The sequence below is a fragment of the Danio aesculapii genome, chromosome 13 (assembly GCF_903798145.1).
Source record: "Danio aesculapii chromosome 13, fDanAes4.1, whole genome shotgun sequence".
Lineage (NCBI taxonomy): Eukaryota > Metazoa > Chordata > Actinopteri > Cypriniformes > Danionidae > Danio > Danio aesculapii.
In genome coordinates this window covers 18071288-18090024 of record NC_079447.1, presented here as the reverse complement: position 1 = coordinate 18090024, position 18737 = coordinate 18071288, and the positions used below count along the sequence as shown (strand labels likewise).

At 38.1% G+C, this 18737-nt stretch overlaps 1 protein-coding gene across 1 annotated transcript in view; it reads left to right on the top strand.

Moving 5' to 3' along the window:
- Nucleotides 1–515: 515 nt before the first annotated feature.
- The window catches only part of jag1b (jagged canonical Notch ligand 1b), a 47203-nt gene continuing 28981 nt past the window's right edge, over nucleotides 516–18737 (top strand). The window contains exons 1-5 of the mRNA XM_056471102.1: nucleotides 516–848; nucleotides 1086–1388; nucleotides 10218–10275; nucleotides 15743–15994; nucleotides 17617–17677. Of these exons, the coding sequence (XP_056327077.1) occupies nucleotides 777–848; nucleotides 1086–1388; nucleotides 10218–10275; nucleotides 15743–15994; nucleotides 17617–17677 (746 nt within the window). The 5' untranslated portion in view covers nucleotides 516–776. The remainder of the gene's footprint in view (nucleotides 849–1085; nucleotides 1389–10217; nucleotides 10276–15742; nucleotides 15995–17616; nucleotides 17678–18737) is intronic.

The window sequence follows — 18737 nt, the reverse complement described above, 5'->3', positions numbered from 1 at the left end:
ATTTTAAATATTATATATTTTCATATATGACATAAGTAAACTGATAGTAAATCAAATAGATGGATGTGACAGTTCTGCTTAAACTGTGTTTCCTGTTACAGTGTAAATACACTTACGTAATGAGTAATTTGCATATTTTGTTGTTATCACTATGGTAAATGCATGGAACATGTGCAACAAGGACACAGTAAAATGTTTTAAAGCTACATTTACATATTTCATGTTTCACCATAATGTAGTTTACTTATAGTAAGTAATTTAAAACATTGTCCTACCATATATGGTGAGGTTAGCTAATTACTGTAGTATTCTGCCTTCATTTCACTTGAAAATACTAATCTTTTGCGATGTAAGAACATGCGGTTGGTCCATTGTAAGTCACACAGATAAACCCGTCATCTTGTGGGACTGGGGGACACGGGCGGGGCTGCCGCACAAACCACACCCTTTAACTTTTGAATATTAAAATTACGCATGCGTTCGCCACCCCCATTAACTGAACTTGGTGTATTGAATGCGCAGTCAGTCAGTCGCGGACAAACGCTCTCATGGCTTCTGTGTAATGTATACCCGCCGCTGAGAGAGAGACGCAGAACAAGAAAGATAAGAATTTCAGATACGCTGGGATAATAGGAGGCAGTTTCCTACATATTGGAAAATAGTCTTCTGAAAGAAATAAAAGTTGTTCTTCACCCGTGCATGTTAAATCGGGGAGTACATTAGAGCCGTGAGGCGGCTACAACTTCTGAGTCTCAAAGCAACACCAGCAAGAAGGCATGATTCTGCGACGGAGTTCAGTATTTTCTGCTTTTTACCTTCATGCCTTTTTGTTATGCTTGCGGACGACGGTGAGTCTTGATTTATGTTATTAAATAGTTTTGGGTCATTTGTTTAAAAGTTAGATATTTTGAAAAAAGCATATTGTATGTCTGCTATAGGAAAAACTCTTGTTTGTACCTCACACAAACAGTTCTGTATGCTGACACTGACAGATTGCCTGATCATTTTCAACACTGTAGTCACTCCATAAAACAGAGCAATTTCATCTTTCTGTACACGGATTTAAAGTTTGTTCTGCTCAACAGGTGTCTGACGCATCGGGGCACTTCGAGCTGGAAATCTTATCGATGCAGAACGCGAACGGCGAGCTGCAGAACGGCGCGTGCTGCGACGGCGCGAGGAACCCGGCGGATCGCAAATGCACGCGGGACGAATGTGATACATATTTTAAAGTTTGTCTAAAGGAATATCAATCGCGAGTTTCCTCGGCTGGGGCTTGCAGTTTCGGAACTGGATCTACAGCCGTTCTCGGTGGGAATAAATTTTCGACCAAGGGAACGCGCAGTGAAAAGTCAAGGATTGTTTTACCCTTCAGTTTTGCGTGGCCGGTGAGTACATGTTGCTTTATTCTCATCTTGTTTTAAAAAATATTTAACAAGGTCACGCTATGTTATGATAACGCAACGTTTGTGATACATTTTAGCAATGTTTTAATCCACGTGTATAGAGTTACCTGATAGTTTTGATCGTGTGCACCACTGTAAACAAAACAACAACAACGCACTGATGCCAAAGTTCCTTACATTTCGTCACAAGCTTTATGTGTGTATTTGCTGAGGAGGGGTTGAAGTTGTATCACTAAGCATTTATAAACGTAGTAATTAGCATTTCATTCCTGCAGTAAATTCACTCCTCATTCAGTGGCTCCTATAAGTTGTTTTTGGCTGTCAGCTGCTAAATAAATGTCAAATAACAGTCGTCTTGCACATACGCCTCATCATTTGTGTCATTGCATTAGAATGCAAATAAAAGAGGTTTTGTTTGTGTGAAGCACGTGTGTTAAGGCTCTATAGAGGAGACAGATTTGCCAATGTTTGTCTTGCAGCTCTAAAGAATTTATGAGTTGACCTTGATCTCTTGAAATGGCAGTCTTGGGTTTTAAAGTACTTTTATAAACTGTGTTATCAAGAAAGTTTAAACCGCAGGTGATTTGCAGTAAACCTCTGTGTTGTGATATGCACTAAGTGTAATGGAATCCCTTATTGGCGTTTGCAGTGTGAAGTGTGCCAACATGAGGGTCACACTTTGGCTTTATAAACTAAATAAATTGAGGGGCTTTTTCATACTGAGGGTCACAGGGTTGGCTGAGAGTCTGGTTGGGGTCATAAAGGTTCAAAAGCTTGGTGTAGTGTAACGTTAAACTGTTTATTTTGGTAGCAATACTTTAGTTGGAGCTATTTTGGGGCTATCAATCAACTAGTTGTTTGGGATTCCCCATTCAGAAACAGCTTAGCAAGACTTGCACATGGTTCCCACGGTTTTGGAAAACATTACAATTTCATCAAATGTATTTGCAAATTAAAAGTCATATAGCACTTGTGTAAATTCATTGTTCGGGAAGTGTGGGAACCCTGCATTCATGTTTATTTCTCAGGAGCTCTTGACTGTGGGGACACTGAACAGACCTTTCGTACTTTCAGTTGGCGTGAGCGCCAGTGCACCTGCTTGCTTGATGATGTCATTGTGGACACATTCTCAGCGAGGTCAAAATGATAAAAAAAAAAAAAAATCAAAGGACAAACTGTCGGCCTGACAAAGGAAATGTGTCCCTGTTTAAACTGTAAGCTGTCCACCTGTCCAGTACTAGATGATCAGTGGGCATGTTAAACTCTCCAGCTGTTTTTGTGATATGCTCTTCCAAGGCATATTGAACATGGCTGCTTTTAATCATCAAAATTACGATTAAATCCAAAATTGTGATATAGGACACTTCAGTCGGTCGCTAATTATTTTTTCAGTTGGCAGCTGCGAAGAGTTGAAGTTTAGGCTTTGTGTCAGTCACGGCTGACTGGAGACTAGGTATGGCACCTTTTAACTCTGCAACCCTCAGTAATTACTCTCAGCAAGTTCCCAGACACAACAGCTTGTCGCCAAACTTTAAATCCTTCATTTACAGGAATACCACCCATTTATTTAGCACCTTTTGCTGCATTTGCTTGCCCTGTGCTTTTAAAGAGGGATGTAGAGAGTCAAAGAGAGCAAGAGAGAGAGAGAGAGAGAGAGGGTTTTAGGCATTGCCCACCCAGACAGAGTTAGCTTCAGCGAACATGAAACAGGGGGTGACAATAGCTGGGCCAAACTGGCTACAGGGAGGATTACTGTGCATAATGGAGCCAGTCCAGGAATAATGCCGGCCCAGGGCAAGCAACAGGAAGCTGCGTTCGACTCAGCAGTGATGAGATCGGCTCCTAGACAAACCCGCCCCAGCCCTAACCTTACTTCTCATACTGGCCGTTTCAGCAAATTACATCGCTGCTCTCTGGCCCCGTGGCCTTGAATGCACATGGGGCCTGTCTGCTCAGCATGAGCCAAAAAGCTGGTTCACCAACAAATTGGATAATTCTTTTTTTCCTGTCCCATCTTCCATTCGATTTAATGTTTTGTGAACCCGTTCCCTTTCCTATAAGCCAAACTAGTATTTAATACATGTCTCTTTCAAAGTAAATACAAAAGTAATCCAAACCAGATTTGGACAGTCTTCCTTTTGCTTCTCCAAGCACATTCCCTCAATTTCTCTTATGCCATTGTGCTGTAAAATGATTTTTTCAAATATTATTAGAGTACACTTTACAAGAAAATACCACTTCAGTCTCTCAGCTTCAAAATGTAGCTTTAATTCAAGGTAATCTTTGTAATTATTTGTGACATTTACTAGCAATTTATGAGTGAAAATTGTTTCTACATTAATTTCTTTTGCAGTGTGGGAAAGAATGAGGCTGAGGATTGGTGTGGGAATACATATGCAGGTGAACTGTCCGAAAGCCTGAGGGAAAGAGCTACGGGCAGCTAAGGGGATAATTACATGTTTGCTTTATATGGTCCCTTCTGATGTGGCACTTAAGTGCAAATTACTCAAGCCGTAGGACAAGGAAATACATCGTTTGTCTTTTTCTCTCCCTTGTTAAAGTCTTGAATGAGGCATTGTTAGGCCATTGTCAAGTAGTGCAGTACTGTGCTTCTAATGTTCTGTTTAGCAAACCTTTCTCAATCATCTCAAACAAGACTCGGACTTCAGACTCAGATGTGTTACCAGGAAACAAGCTTTAAATACTCATCTTTTGACTGGTTATCTGACAGCTGATGTGCCGTTTGATCCGTTTCTCTACTCAGTCCCTGTCCGCGATCACCTTTGTGAGTGACAGGAGATTAGATGGCTGCCAGTAGCGCTTGTATTCACACAGGTGACTGACAGACCTGTTATCAGAAGAAGCCTGTCTCATTTTCCACACCAGAGAGAGCAATGAAAGATTGTCAAAAGCTTTCCCTACGACCCCCCTCTTATCTCCGGTCACAACTCCTGATAAGAATCTCCCAGGAAAAAAAGGCTTCCCTTCTATGATTGCACCTTCTGGAAGGCAAAAAAGGGTGTCTACTTTCTTGGTCATAATCTAGTTTTCCAAGCTGCTAATGCAAACCCTGTTGACTCTGATTGATTAGAATTTGGCGGAGTACATCCGGAGCCATTGTTGAGGCCGCTTGTCATTCTTCATGTCAGCTTCTCCTTATTAGCAATTACACTTTTACCAGCAGAGGCATCAATCGACAGGCTTCCACCTCAAAGCGGTGGGTTAAAAGCAGAAAAAGTATGATACAAAGAGCCTCACTTTGTGGAACCTGCCGCATATCAGTGCTCAGTGTGAGTGTAGACCTTATCAGATGTCTGTGCAGGCCTAGATTGATAAGGTAAATGCTATGTAAAGTTTGGGCGATTGGTACTGGGCATTGTGAGAGTTCAATGATGACACTGAGGTCAATGACAAGCATGGGAAAAATTAACCTGCTTGGCGGCAACAGGCGTTCAGAGTTGATAACTAGATTGTGAGATCCAGCGCAAGCTGTTTCCTTAAAACCTCTTCTGAATGAAAAAAACATGTGTTTGTTTTTCATTGATTTAGCCTGTTTATTTCTTAATTACTTCCATTTTGTTTCGTATTTGCCAGCTCTTAAAATAAACAGATGGAATGAAACTCTTTCAAGGGAAAAAACAGAACAGCACTTGCTTTGGCAAGGTCATGGGTGTTTGGTTCCCAGGGAATCCAAGAACTGATCAAAAACATTTTTCATGAATACAATGTAAGGGAGCTATTCATGTAGCATGGATTTTTGAGGTTAAAACTTGAGACAGAGCACTGAATTAAATAGAATAAAACCTGGAAAGTCTTTTAAGCTTTTTAAAAGTTTAACTTCTTTTATTAGTGGACCAGCTATGAAATGCAAGACATGGAAGGCTCAATTGTGTATCTGAATCATGTTAGTCTAGCACGATTATGCTGAATTATGTCATTTTTGATAAAGCCTTTGCAAACTTTACGACTCTATACTAAGTCCATCAGCAATTTTAGTTATGCTGTTGCCCCTGGTGTAATGGGAGATTTACTGGCTCATGTCTGGACATGTCTGTTATATCCCGCAGCGGGCACTATTAAAGGTGGTTTGTGGAAGTGCAGGGCAGTTGAAATCAATGATCCATGTGCTTGATACACAGTACATACACTGGTGAGATTTATCACTTCAATAGTGATTCAACTACATGTTTGTGTCAATAAAGCATTCAAGTGTGGACAAGGAGAGGAAGGACAATGTGTACCTCTACGGAAGAGGAACAGATTGCATCAAATTAGCTGATATTTGCACATAACAATGACAGCTGTATCAGTTTGTCACTGTGTGATGGTTTAGTATTTGTTAAGTGAGCTTGGATATTTTACACAGTAAGAAAGGATGTATATTTCAGTTCAAGCACTGTATATGCAGATGAATGTCCTGGATGTTGAATCATGCATTTAAGTGTTTTATGTATGAAACGGGTTAAAAAGATCAGTATCACATATTCATATTATATTATAATATTATATATATTCTGTATCACATTATATCAGTGGTTAAAATAAGTTATTATGTAATTAAATAATGTCAGCTTTTAAAAATGTGTCTAATTCAATATTGTGCACTCCACACTGTATACATTTTTGGCTTACACTATTGGCCTAACTGATTTACCTTATTCTACAATGCGCTCGTTTTTGCAATTGTTTTAGAACTTCTAAATCAGCTGCCTATGCGAGAAATGACTAGGAATAATAAACATCAAAAAACAGTCAAACTACTCACTCTACAAACAAGTGTTTACATTATTGTACAGACAAAGCAGAATCGTATAAGAAAATATCAATTTGCAACATCAAGCAGCAGAACGAGCTGTTTTTAACATCTAAAAATGAATGAAAGTAAATGAGACCGGAAGTCTCGAGCCAAAAAAATTTAAATGGCTGCGCCCGCTCATACGCAAAGAATAAGGTGAATTGGAATGCACCGCAACTAAAATTCTGGACTGAAACTGAAAATTCTGGTGGCAGTTTGACAAAAACTGAAACTGCTTTTTAATAATCATGAATAATTTGATTAAATAATATAATTTTATTGACAGTGAACTAGTCGAGAGACATTATTTTACCAGTGTTGCCATCGTTTGCCAGCATTGCCTATAGCGCTATTGCAAGCAGCAGAAAAATATGCTACATGGAAATAAACAGTATTTGAACTTTATTTAGTATTTAGTATTTGAGCATGGGTGGTCCATTCATAGATAAGTATGTGGGTTCAGTACTATATACAGAGGCGGAATATTGAGCTATTTTGAACTTTGACCATGGTGTGCACACAATATTCTTTCACATTTGTCAACGCATCAACAAACCAGCCTTTCCATGACACTTAAAAATTGAATAGGTTTTATAGAGCAGAACTTTCCGCATCTGGTGTGAAAGCCGTTCCAATCCATGCAGTGACTATGTATGGAAGTAGAGTGAAACCAGTGTGCTGAACACTGCTGGGCAGTGCGGCAAAGCATTACCTGTTTTCAGATCCTATTTTTAGCCATTTTTCTGTTTCGGCAAAAACCGAAAATGTCATTGCATCCTGTCTAAAAATAGAGTGCATCCCTTCTAAATTAGATACTATTATATATAATTTCATATGCTTTTGTTTAAATGTGCCTTTGGCATTTTTTATTTTTTTTTGACGAAGTAGAATAGAATTTATTTCAACTAAGTATTGGACATTAATGAGTTATTTTGATCAACACTTGATTGACATTTATCACTCAAGGGGCTGCTTTGTATTGCGAGGTGGTTGTCAAGATATTCTTCAGGTCATGGAGATCAGAATGACCCAGTCTAAATATAGCTCTTTTTACAGTTAGAGGTTGGTTTGAATGGTCTGGCATGAGCGACTCAAAAGAAAGTGAGAGAGAGCGAGAGAGAGAGAGAGAGAGAGAGAGAGAGAGAGAGAGAGAGTCTTTGCTGCAAATGGACAGCGAGAGCTTTGGTGATGTTGGAAATTCCATGGTGCCTCGTCAAGAGTACGAGTGTGTGAATCTGACAAGTAGGTGGCGAAAAGAGACGCTTCAGTTCTGGCACAGAAGCATTCGCACAGCCACTCGTTTTCTCTCATATACTTCTGCTTTTTTTCATTCAACTTCTAACACTAAAACCTAGATATGGACACTCATTTTATTCTCTCAGGCGGAGCGATTTCTCTCTGTCTCTCTCTCTCTCTTCGTGACTCTTGTTACCTGATACCGGTGAGAGCCATGATGACCTTAAGTCAGACAAAGCGTTTCAGAAGTGCTGAAATGTAGCCAAGCCCTCCAGAGATCTCGGCCTGCATTGGAGTCATGCTAAAAGCAGCCCACCCCCCGCAACTCCCTCAGATCCTCACTCCACATTCCTCTCCGTGGGGAAAAAGAGGAACAAAACGCAGCACACAAAAGACCTGAAAGCGAGAAGTGAAAGGGGATTTTTGTGGGTTTTTCAAAGAAAAAAAGTCCACTTTCAACCTGCCATTTTATTCTCCTGCGCATAACTCTTCCTGTCATATGTAAGGTAATGATGCTGAATGGGCATAGTGGAAATTTATTAGTATGTCTGCCCCTTACTGCAAGGCATTCTGTTCCCCAAACATGTACCTTAACATATCTAAGGAGGTCTATAATTCCTAGAGAAAACAATTAGCATTCCCATTGGTCAACTAGTTTATGGGTAATGTATGCTAACATTCAGATTAGCATACATTACCCATAAACTTCGCTAACAAATGTGATCAATCACATGATCAGCCTACTAGCAGCTCTGTGACTGTCAGAAATTTGCATCATTGAGATGTCTTTTCATTGACAGATAGCACCGGAAAGATTATTATCAATACTACATTATTGTTCACTATTGAAAGCATCAATTTTTGCATTAATTGTAGAACTCAGTATAGAGTTCAGATAGGAAATCGAAGGGTGCGGAAAGGGTAAGTTGGGTGGTTGAACTCTGAGTTGTGCGATATCTGTATTTCAGATGCCAAGTTTTAAAAGTAGTGGCCTGCAAACATATATTTTGTATGACTTAATGGAGATGTTTTAGTTAATACTTAATACTGTACTTAATTGTGTGTAATTACAACATCTACCAGTGGAGGATAATTAAGACATTGTCACCAAACCTTGAACCTAGGGTAAAGCCAAGAAATGTGGTATGCGAGTATGACAATCATTCAGCATCTTTATACAGTGTATTTCCCATTCTCAATTATATATTCCATTATATATTGCTGTGCTTAATAAAACTAGCAGTATGCAGAATGTTGGACTTAATGTCCTTGCAATGACCACTGAACTTATGCCAAATAACTGTCAATGAGACTAACAAACACAACCCAGTGATTCAACAGATCCTCACACATAATAAACACACACATGTAAAAGAAGTCTGAGATTTCAGGAATTTGTATTATTATCTTGAATTGGGTGAAACAGCTCGATCCTGCATTGTTCAAGAACAATGAAAAGCTTAAATGTGTTTAATATGTTGCAGTTTTTTCATAATTTGGGTTTTATTTGCTTTTTTTTAATGACGTACAATGTGTACTAATTTGATTTATTATTACCATTCCAAAGTGGATTTTTACTTTGAGCTACATTCCTTGTAAGAAAGAAACTATACAAATAAATTAAGATAAAAATATATAATAAAGTATGTCACTCATTTTTAGACATTATTTATGGCAGTTCAAAAATGCATGCTCGTCTTCTTCGATGTTTTGCGTGACACAATACTTCCGGTTCAATGAGACCCAATCAAAATCCCCTGAGCCAATAAGAACGAATCGCAGGTACGCCTGCCCCCATGAGAGCTTAGTGTCAGAATCGCAAATGTGAATTTGAGAAACGTAAATGAAAACTCTGGCAGGAAAATCAAAACTGCGTTTATCGAAAGCGAAGCAGAAAGTAAAGCGAACTAATAATAATTTTTTTTGAAGACAGTATTTATTTGTTTGCCATTTGGTTGATTTTGTTTTTTGAGTGTTTTTTTAATTTGTTAATATAACCCTACTAAAAAAAACTGTCTAAACCAGCCTAGGTTTTAGCTGGTTAACCAGGCTGGTTTTAGAGGGGTTTTGGTCACTTCCAGGCTGGTTTCCAGCCATTTTCAGCCTGGTCTTAGCTGGTCAGGCTGGGAGATGACCAGCTAAAACCAGCTTGACCAGCCTAGCTAGGTTGGGAGCCCAGCCAAAACCAGCTATGTCCAGCTTAAAGCAGGCTGGTCAAGCTGGTTTTAGCTGGTCATTTTCCAGCCTGACCAGCTAAGACCCGGCTGGAAACCAGCCTGGAAGTAACCAAAACCCCTCTAAAACCAGGCTGGTCAACCAGCTAAAACCAGCCAACCAGCTTAGGCTGGTTTAAGCTGTCTTTTTTTCAGTAGGGAAATTTGTGTTAATTTTTAGAAAGGTTTTGTGCATTTTATTTGGCACAAATCGAATTCCATTTAGTTTGACTAACTCAAAATGACAGACAGACAGAGAACAGTTTTTTTCTTATGTCTTTGATTGGTTAAACAATAGTCTCCCCCAGTCTGAATTGTAAAATTACCATACTACATCTGTCCAAAGTTTCAGGAGACACTACCAGATCAGATATGGTGAAGGTTGTGCTATTCCTCTGATCTTTCACGGCACATTTCTCAGCATGTCCCCATGGCCACATTTTGTCATTGGTGTTTATTGGTTACGAGTCGACGTCCCTGACTAAAGCTCTGTTGATGTAAAATGATCTTTGATGTTTCTGTGTTTTGGTTTCATTGCTAAACGCATGTGTGTTTTTTCTCTTCCAGAGGTCCTACACGTTGATAGTGGAGGCCTTGGACTTCAATAATGAGACTGCCAGTGAAAGTGAGTAGCAGGATTTTTTAAGCTCACTAATCTGCTGTGTTGCTTCGCCTTTTGTTTGACTTGATTTCTTCATGTTTGTTTTGCCTCTCTATTTAAGGGAACGCTCCACTTTTTTGGAAATAGAGTCATTTTACAAGGCATCTGGAGATAAACAGTTGAGTTTTACCATTTAGTCGATTTATGGTTCTGGCAGGAGCAAATTAGCTCAGCATAGATCATTGAATCTGATTTAAAACTATAGCATCTACCTTCAAAATAATAAAAAAAGGAGTTGATAGGCTGTCTAGTAAGACTATTGGAAAATAAAAAGTTTGTATTATGTGATATGGCTAGGAATGGACCTATTAATTGTCTAACCTGATTCAGGGATTATGCTAAGCTAAGCTAAGCTAAAAGTGCTGAATGGATTCAAAAATGGTAAAACTCAACTCTTTAACTCTAGATGATTTGTAAAATGAATCTATTTCCAAAACAAGTGGAGTGTTCATTTAAAGTGCCTTTGTTTGGGTTATTTCAGTTTTTTTCCTGTTCAGTTTTAGCTTTAGAAAATCTAAGATATTAAAGTTTGTTTTTGTACCATTTCCGCTCATAGTTTACTGGTCTTTAAACCAAATGTGCTGACAGGTGTGTGTGACAGGACAGGGAACAGAAGAAGAGGAAGACTGTGTGTGTGTGTGTCTGTGAGAAACATTGTTAAGGGGGCCTCATGCTTATGAAAATGTTTCCGAATACCTGATGACTAATGGCAGGTGTTGGCAGTCAAGGTCTCACGGCTTCTCTGTCACGGTGCATAGCTTAAGCGCAAGGTTATGTTTGCTATAACCTCTCTCTTCTTACACCTCAACAGGGCTTAACACTCCAGAAACAATCCCATTTAGACACTAAACTGAGTCTGGCGAAGTTCATTTGAATAGCTCTGCAGGGTTGTATTACCATTAGCTTTGATAGAGCGACTTTTAGATGTGTAGAGTTCAAAGGTGCTGTTGCAGAAAAGCACACATGTTGGGAGTTTTGTTTTCTACTCTACAGAATTTATCAGGTTTAGCCAGCGTGTTAATGGTTTATCCAGAACTTTTATCAACCACGTTTTCTCAACCACGTTTCTGAAGGACCACCAGCACTGCTTGTTTTGGATGTCTTCTTTATCTGTCACAGCCATTACAGGTCTTTCAGTCTCTGCTAATGAAGTGATGATCTGAATCAGGTGTGTTTGGTTTAGTGTTGTCATGATACTGAAATTTGATATCAATCGAGACTGAAACTTAAAAAAATGTCCATTTCCCGCTATCATTTAAGCAGAAATAACTGTGGTTGGCCGTGGAGGTCATAAGTTCACTAAACTCACTGCTGTTTACTGGAGCGTTTTAAAGCTGCGATTCATCAGCGGATCCCTCGTATGTCAGCGTATAGACAAACCAGCTGATTGACGTGACTTTGAAACGCTCCAGTGTCCCTGTATCTGTGGTTAAGCTCAGTAAACAGAGGTGAGTTTGGTGAACTGATGATCTTCACAGCCAATCACAGTCATTTCTGTTGAGCATGTGAACCCAATGGCAAATCAGCAATGTTTAAGAACGTGCTCAAATGTTCGTAGGAAATGGACGTTTTTAAATTTTCATTATCGATTGGTAATGAATTCCGTTATTGAGACAACCCTAGTTTATTTAAAGAGACATAGAATGTGCAGTGCTGGTGGTCCTCCAGGAAAATGGTTGCGAAACGCTGATCTACATTATCGACATTAAAAAAAGTTGCACTGCTCTTGTAGAATTACTCAATAATAGGGTTAATCAATCAAAAGTTAAAACAACAACCGCAGAAATCTTGGCGTTATACATTTTACTTTCACTTTTGAACAACCATCCATGCTAAATTAATGTTTTAGGGACAGATTTGTTAACATCTTGTATTAAACCCTCGCTTATCTTGTTAGCAGCTCAATGTTTGTAAGATTGGATTGGATATTGTAAAAAAAAAGAGTTGCTGCATCTGCTGCATCTTTAATTTGTGCATTGTCAGTAAAATCATCCGCAGAACTTTCCACTTATATCAGCTTTTCTATGGGATTGCAATCTCTTTTTCTTTCTGTCTTTCTTTCTTTCTTTCTTATTACTTAACCCTTAATTTTGGTAGTATATTTCCATTATAGTAAGAAATATCATTAGTTTTTTATTTTTACCTGCAGTATCTTATCTTAGGCTTTGTCCTGTGAGTCTTTTTTTCTGTCAGTTTAATGTGACTTCCTCACCCCACAGTGAAGTGGATCAGGCTGCAGGTAGTAAAGACGTGACACTTGGCTCAGGCCGCAGGGCTCAGGGTGCAAGCGAAATGCCACAATGACCCTCTGCATTCCAGTGTGCTATGAACTGTAGGCCCACCTGGCCTAATGCTATCGCTTTTCTTTGACTATTTCTATCTCCTCTGGAAATTATAGCTTGTTGCATTTAGTTTGCAGAGAAGATTGTTTTTTGGTTTGGAAGATAAGTGTTCATGTGAAAGGGAGGAATCGACATTTCACAGTCCACTGTCTTAGTCAGATTCAGTAATGAAATGGTGAACGATGAGAGCTGTCAGTTTACCTCAACTTCTGCGGGTAGAAACAGCACGGTTGGGCGTTGTGACAAAAACTGCTAGGAGTCATTTCACATGACTGTAATAATATTAATCATTTTTATTTTTGCATTTTTTTGATGAGAGTGTGATGAGAATTTAAGGATGAAATCTGTGGTTGGTTGTGTGTTTGAGAGTGGTCATAGTGTCTGATGGGAATGCAGGTCAGTTTGCTTGTATTGTTTCCAGTAAGTGTCTCACAAACAGTTAGGCTGTGTCCAAAACCACCTACTACTCAATAGGTACTGCATTTGAATTTAAATGTACTACTCGGCCGTTAGAAAAGTAAATTCTATACAGTATGAATGTGAGCAGTATGAATGGAACTTGGATGTACTACATCCGCCACTTTGTCATGATCAAATGAACTGCCCTTGTGCGTTGCGTTGCTTCACTCCCATTCACGAATTCTTTTGCGAGGCATTATGGGATAGCACAGCATGCATAGGATGTGCATTTTAGAATCTTTTCAGAAGTAGTGGGTCAACCGGGTACTTCTCGCATACTGATTTTCGAATTCTATGAATTTGGACATACTACTCAGCTCACATACTGTTTTTAGCATGCTATATAGTATGCAAATATGCGATTTTGGATGCAGCCTTACTTTTTCAATCCAGGTGTTTTCAAAATGCATAACAAGAATTATCACTAAACAACTTTGTTCTTAACAAAGAAAGGCTGCTATGTACTTTAACACTTTTTTAGCGTTTGTTCACACAGAACGCAAAACTGTTGTCCGCTATGTAACTTTTCTATTGTTTTTCTATGAAAACATGGTGTAAATAAATTAGAGCTGCACAATATTGAAAAAAATCTAACATTGCGATTTATTTTATTCTATATATATTGCAATATGAATACAATTGAGTTGAATAATCATTTGGAAAGAATGTATCATTTTAGATTGATTGAGGTGATTCTGTATAGGAGTGCATAAAATATAATCTACAAGCGTTGATAAGTTCAATAAAAAAAAAATAGAAATTAAATAAACAAAGTTTTATTGTTTTTAGAGGAGTCGAACTGTATTTAGGTATACAGTAATTGAATAATCAAATGTAAAATAGTACCACAAAATCTTCGTTTTATAAACAGTTCAATAAAATGCATCCTTATTAATTTGTCAAAGTTACAAATGGTACAATTTCATAGGCCTCGATGCTTTTAAAACCCTCACACAGCCACAGGCCTCAAAAAAAAAAGTATTTTCAAAATGATAAATTATAAGCCAGACTAAACACTGCATATACATGCGATGCTATTATTGCAGATGATCACATTGCGATATCGATGGTGAAACGATATATTTTGCAGCCCTAAAATAAATGTATCAAGCCCAAGGATGTCCATGATATGGAAAACATTGTGGAATCTGGTCATGAAATGGAATGACTGTATAATTAAAGCATTAAGTGGAGATATGGATTAGTGTCTGTTAATATTTATTGGCAAAACTACTATGAAGTCTTCGGGTCTGTGTGAATGTATCATGCAGTTTTGAATAGTACACACTAGGGCTGCTCATTTATGGAAAAATTATAATCAGGATTTATTTATTTAAATCTATAATAGTAATGAGCAGTGAGTGATTTTTGTGTGATTGTTGTTTGATTACTAATGATAAGCATAGTGGGAAGCAGGAATATAGAGCACTGTCACATTAAGAGCCTCACAAATACAATTTACTGGTACATGCGTGTTTTTATTCTTAACTCTTTATGTTTATTTATTACATGACAAACAAGGGTTATGTAAATAATGGCTAAGTACTGCATTTTGCCATATTTGTGAATGTATTTGATTTAGGTGCACAGCTTAAGCTGAAAGAAAACATGTCCGTGTTCTATTCTAAGAGCACGATCGCTTTTGCAATTTTAAAAACATGACTAAATCTAATACACTTCCATAAATCGAGCACGTCCCATGACGTCATAAGTCTGATTGCATGATTTGACTAATTTCCATGTGAAAATGGGCTTTGCGGAGGAACGAATGTTGGCTACTGGAAAGAGCAGGATATGAAGCAATAATCATTTTATCTCGATTATTCATCGCTGGAGGCCAAAATTGGAAATACGAATTTAATTTTAATTGATTATATAGTAAATAGAGACTCAGAAATGTGAGATTTGTGGTGTTTTCAGCATATGCCATCTCTCTATAGGAGGACTTCAACAAATTAACTTCATTTCCAGAGCTGCTCTAAGAGAAAAACTGTATTCTCATATCATGTACACAGAATCATAAGCCTCTTCATGATCATGCTTATCTTGAAAGTGCGGCAGAAATATATATTATCATTGAACTGTACAAAGTCACTGCCTTAAATGCACAAATGCATTCTGTGTGAAAGCTCCTTTACATCAAAAAATAGTGTGATGTTACAATGAGAGCTTTTTGTTTAAATTTAATTACATTTTGGATAAATAGGCCTTATTCAAAATTAATAATTCAGATATTTTCTCTTAACAAAACGTAAAATTCAATGTTAACCACAGTGTATTTGTAATTGTGAAATTTACTACCAATTTCTGAGTGAACATTATGTCTATGTCAATGTTTCAGTTTACTGGGGTGAATGACAGAGAGAGTGCAAGACAGTGTTTATTCACTGATGTCACTAGAGCTGACTGCCAGTGGGATTACTTATTGTTTGCACAATGTAATTTATAGTGAATGTGGCTTTTCCTTCAGCTGTACACAAGAGAGGTCATTTAAGGCCAGCGATATCTTTAATCTGTGAGCAACCAGATATCGAGGCATTAAGGTTTTCTCATTCACCTTTAGCTTCTTGAGTAGTGTGTGGTGTTATTGTGTCAAGGCCTTTTCTGATTGTCACATATCGACTGTTCAGGTGGAAAGCTCATCGAGAAAGCGTACCACTCTGGCATGATCAACCCAAATCGACAATGGCAGAGGCTCACCCATAATGGCCCCGTCGCCCAGTTTGAGTACCAAATCCGGGTGACCTGCCTTGAACACTACTATGGCTTTGGGTGCAACAAATTCTGCCGGCCCCGTGACGAGTTCTTTGGACATTATACTTGTGATCAGAATGGAAACAAGACCTGTTTGGAAGGATGGACAGGTCCTGACTGCAACACAGGTAAGAATTTGATTCTGCCATGTTTTGACTAACACTGACCCAAAAAGCCACTTAAAAGGTCCAATTTTGTATGGCATATTTTAAAGTTTTTGTTAGCCCACTTTTCATGATCAAGTCATTTTTATATGTAGAGTGAAGAGTGTAAAAACAAAAAAATCCTGCTTTAAATACAAAACTGATATTCAGACGAGGAAAAGTTTGACATTTATATACTGACATTTACTAAATGTACACTACCTGACAAGTCTTGAATCATCTGTTGAACTGCTTCCCAATCATCACAAATACTGCACAAGACCTATTGAAACCTGCATGGATCCAAGATTCTCACAGAAATCAGTCACATTTAGTGATGTAAAAATCATGGTTTTAGGTTAAATTCAGTATGGGGGTGAGCGAGAGATCTGCAGAGTGGATGGCAACATCAACAGCCTGAGGTATCAAGACATTTGTACTGCCCATTACATTACAAACCACAGGAGAGGGCAAATTCTTCAGCAGGATAGCGCTCCTCATACTTGAGCCTCCACATCAAAGTTCTTCAAAACAAAGAAGGTCAAGGTGCTCCAGGATTGGCCATCCCAGTCACCAGACACGAACATTATTGAGCATGTCTGGGGGTATGATGAAGGCATTGAAGATGAATTGAAAGAATCTTGATGAACTCTGGGAGTCCTGTAAGAACACGTTCTTTGTCATTCCAGATGACTTATTAATAAAGTTATTTGAGTCATTGCAGACATATATGGATGCAGTTCTCCAAGCTCATGAGAGTCATACACATCACCATGCACCATGACTTTATATTCTATACTGTATATTATTTCATTCAAGTGACAAGAGTTTTGTCTAAGCAAAGTCCGACCTTACTGTCATAATTAAATAATAAAAATCAAGGCATAATCATACTATATTTTGGTAAAATAAGTATAATCTAGAGGCGTTTGCCTTTCATAAAAGCCACTTCTAAAACCAATTGATCAACTAGAAGTCAGGTTATTATTTGTTATTCTTAAACTTAGATAGGCAACAAGACTTTTGTCAGGTAGTGTACTTTAGGTTTAACTTGAATGTTTTTAAAGAAGTGTCTCATGATAAAAAATAAAGTAAGAATTGTGAAAGATACATTGTAAAATATGTGAATAAGTGAAATATTATTTTAAAAATTAAAATGTTTTATTTTACAGTATTTAAAAAAAGTATTATATTTATAAAAAATATATGTTCATAAAAATCTATACATTATCTATTTATTTGCAACTAAAATATTATTTCTTTATTTAAAATTCACAAAGTACTGGAAAATTTATGAAATTTGTGCACACCTGAATGCATCTGATGAAATAACGGTGACTGTATTTTATGCTGACTTGAAAGCTTCCTAACAGTTGCCATTTTAAGAGGGTGACCATAGTTTGGAACAAGACAGAAAGAGCAGCACCCAAAGCCTGACGACAGGCCTCAAATTAGAGCAGAATTCAGTGGGCTGGACAGGGGATTTAAAGATTCCAGTCCTATGCATTCCTGAAACATTTTCACGGGTGAACAGGGGACACTGATGCCCACTGTGTGATTTCACAAGGCCCCAAATCTCATCTTTTTTCCTGTTTTCTGTTTTCCAGCGATCTGCAGACAAGGCTGCAGCACCGAACACGGATCATGCAAGCAACCAGGCGGCTGCAAGTAAGTTATTTGCAATATTCTTCATTTATTTTTTAGCCATTTTACGCATTGAAAAAGTGTGTCAGCAGGTTTATTTTGTCCTCAGCTTTGCTCTTTAACATTCTGAGCAACAAGTCGAGCCTTGTTAAAGATGCAACAGTACAAGCTTTCACTGCAACTAGAGGCTCATGGTTAAATCTAGTTAGAATCCATGTGTCCTGTTTGACCCATCAGAGTCTGATAGCTCCCACAGACAACAAAAGCACAGATTACTGGCAGCCACCTACAAGAGTGGGCATTTGGCGTTTAGCACAGTGTCAATAAGGCCATGTTGTGAAGATGACTGAAGCACAAAGTTATTTATAGGCATTTAATGTTTTGCTATTGTCTGGCAAGATGTCGAGGCCTTATCGGCAAACCGTAATCTCACAAGTTGAACCTTTAATTGGGTTTTAAAATGCACTGCTTGTTTTACTAATGATGTATGAATTTGGCCACAGGGGAAGAGAAAGCGATGCATATCTGCTTGTGTGTGTGTTTGTATGTAGTTACAGCTCCCGAGTGGATCATAAGTGCCGTTGTTCTCTTTTGTGACATTGATTCACATAAAAATAAGTCGTAAACAAAATGGCTGTGTAATAAAATAACATGGTGGTTTTATTCTATTGTTTTTTTTTTTTTCTCTAGAAAACAAAATTAAGCATTTTTTTTATTCCAGCCATAGCTGCCTGTTCCTCGAAAAGGAAAACCTATAGATGAGAATTTTCCGCAGATATTCGCTACGTCATAAAGGAATGCATCATGTGTTGCTCATTTGTGTTGAGTGGGTCATTCAGTTAATGAAAATTGAATTTCTTGCACAACAAACCAATCTTCTATTCAGTAGGGCAAGTCTTGGCAGGTTTTACATTGAGATTGTTCTGCTTTGTTTCTATTGGTTCGTTACAGTTATTTGCATGTTTTCGCTCAAACCCGGTCAACAGCTTGATGTTGTTACGAAGACCTTGTGTGTTTGGCTAATTCTCGCCATTGTACCATTTCTGAAAGCATTGGAGATCAAGGCTAGAACTCAATGTATACT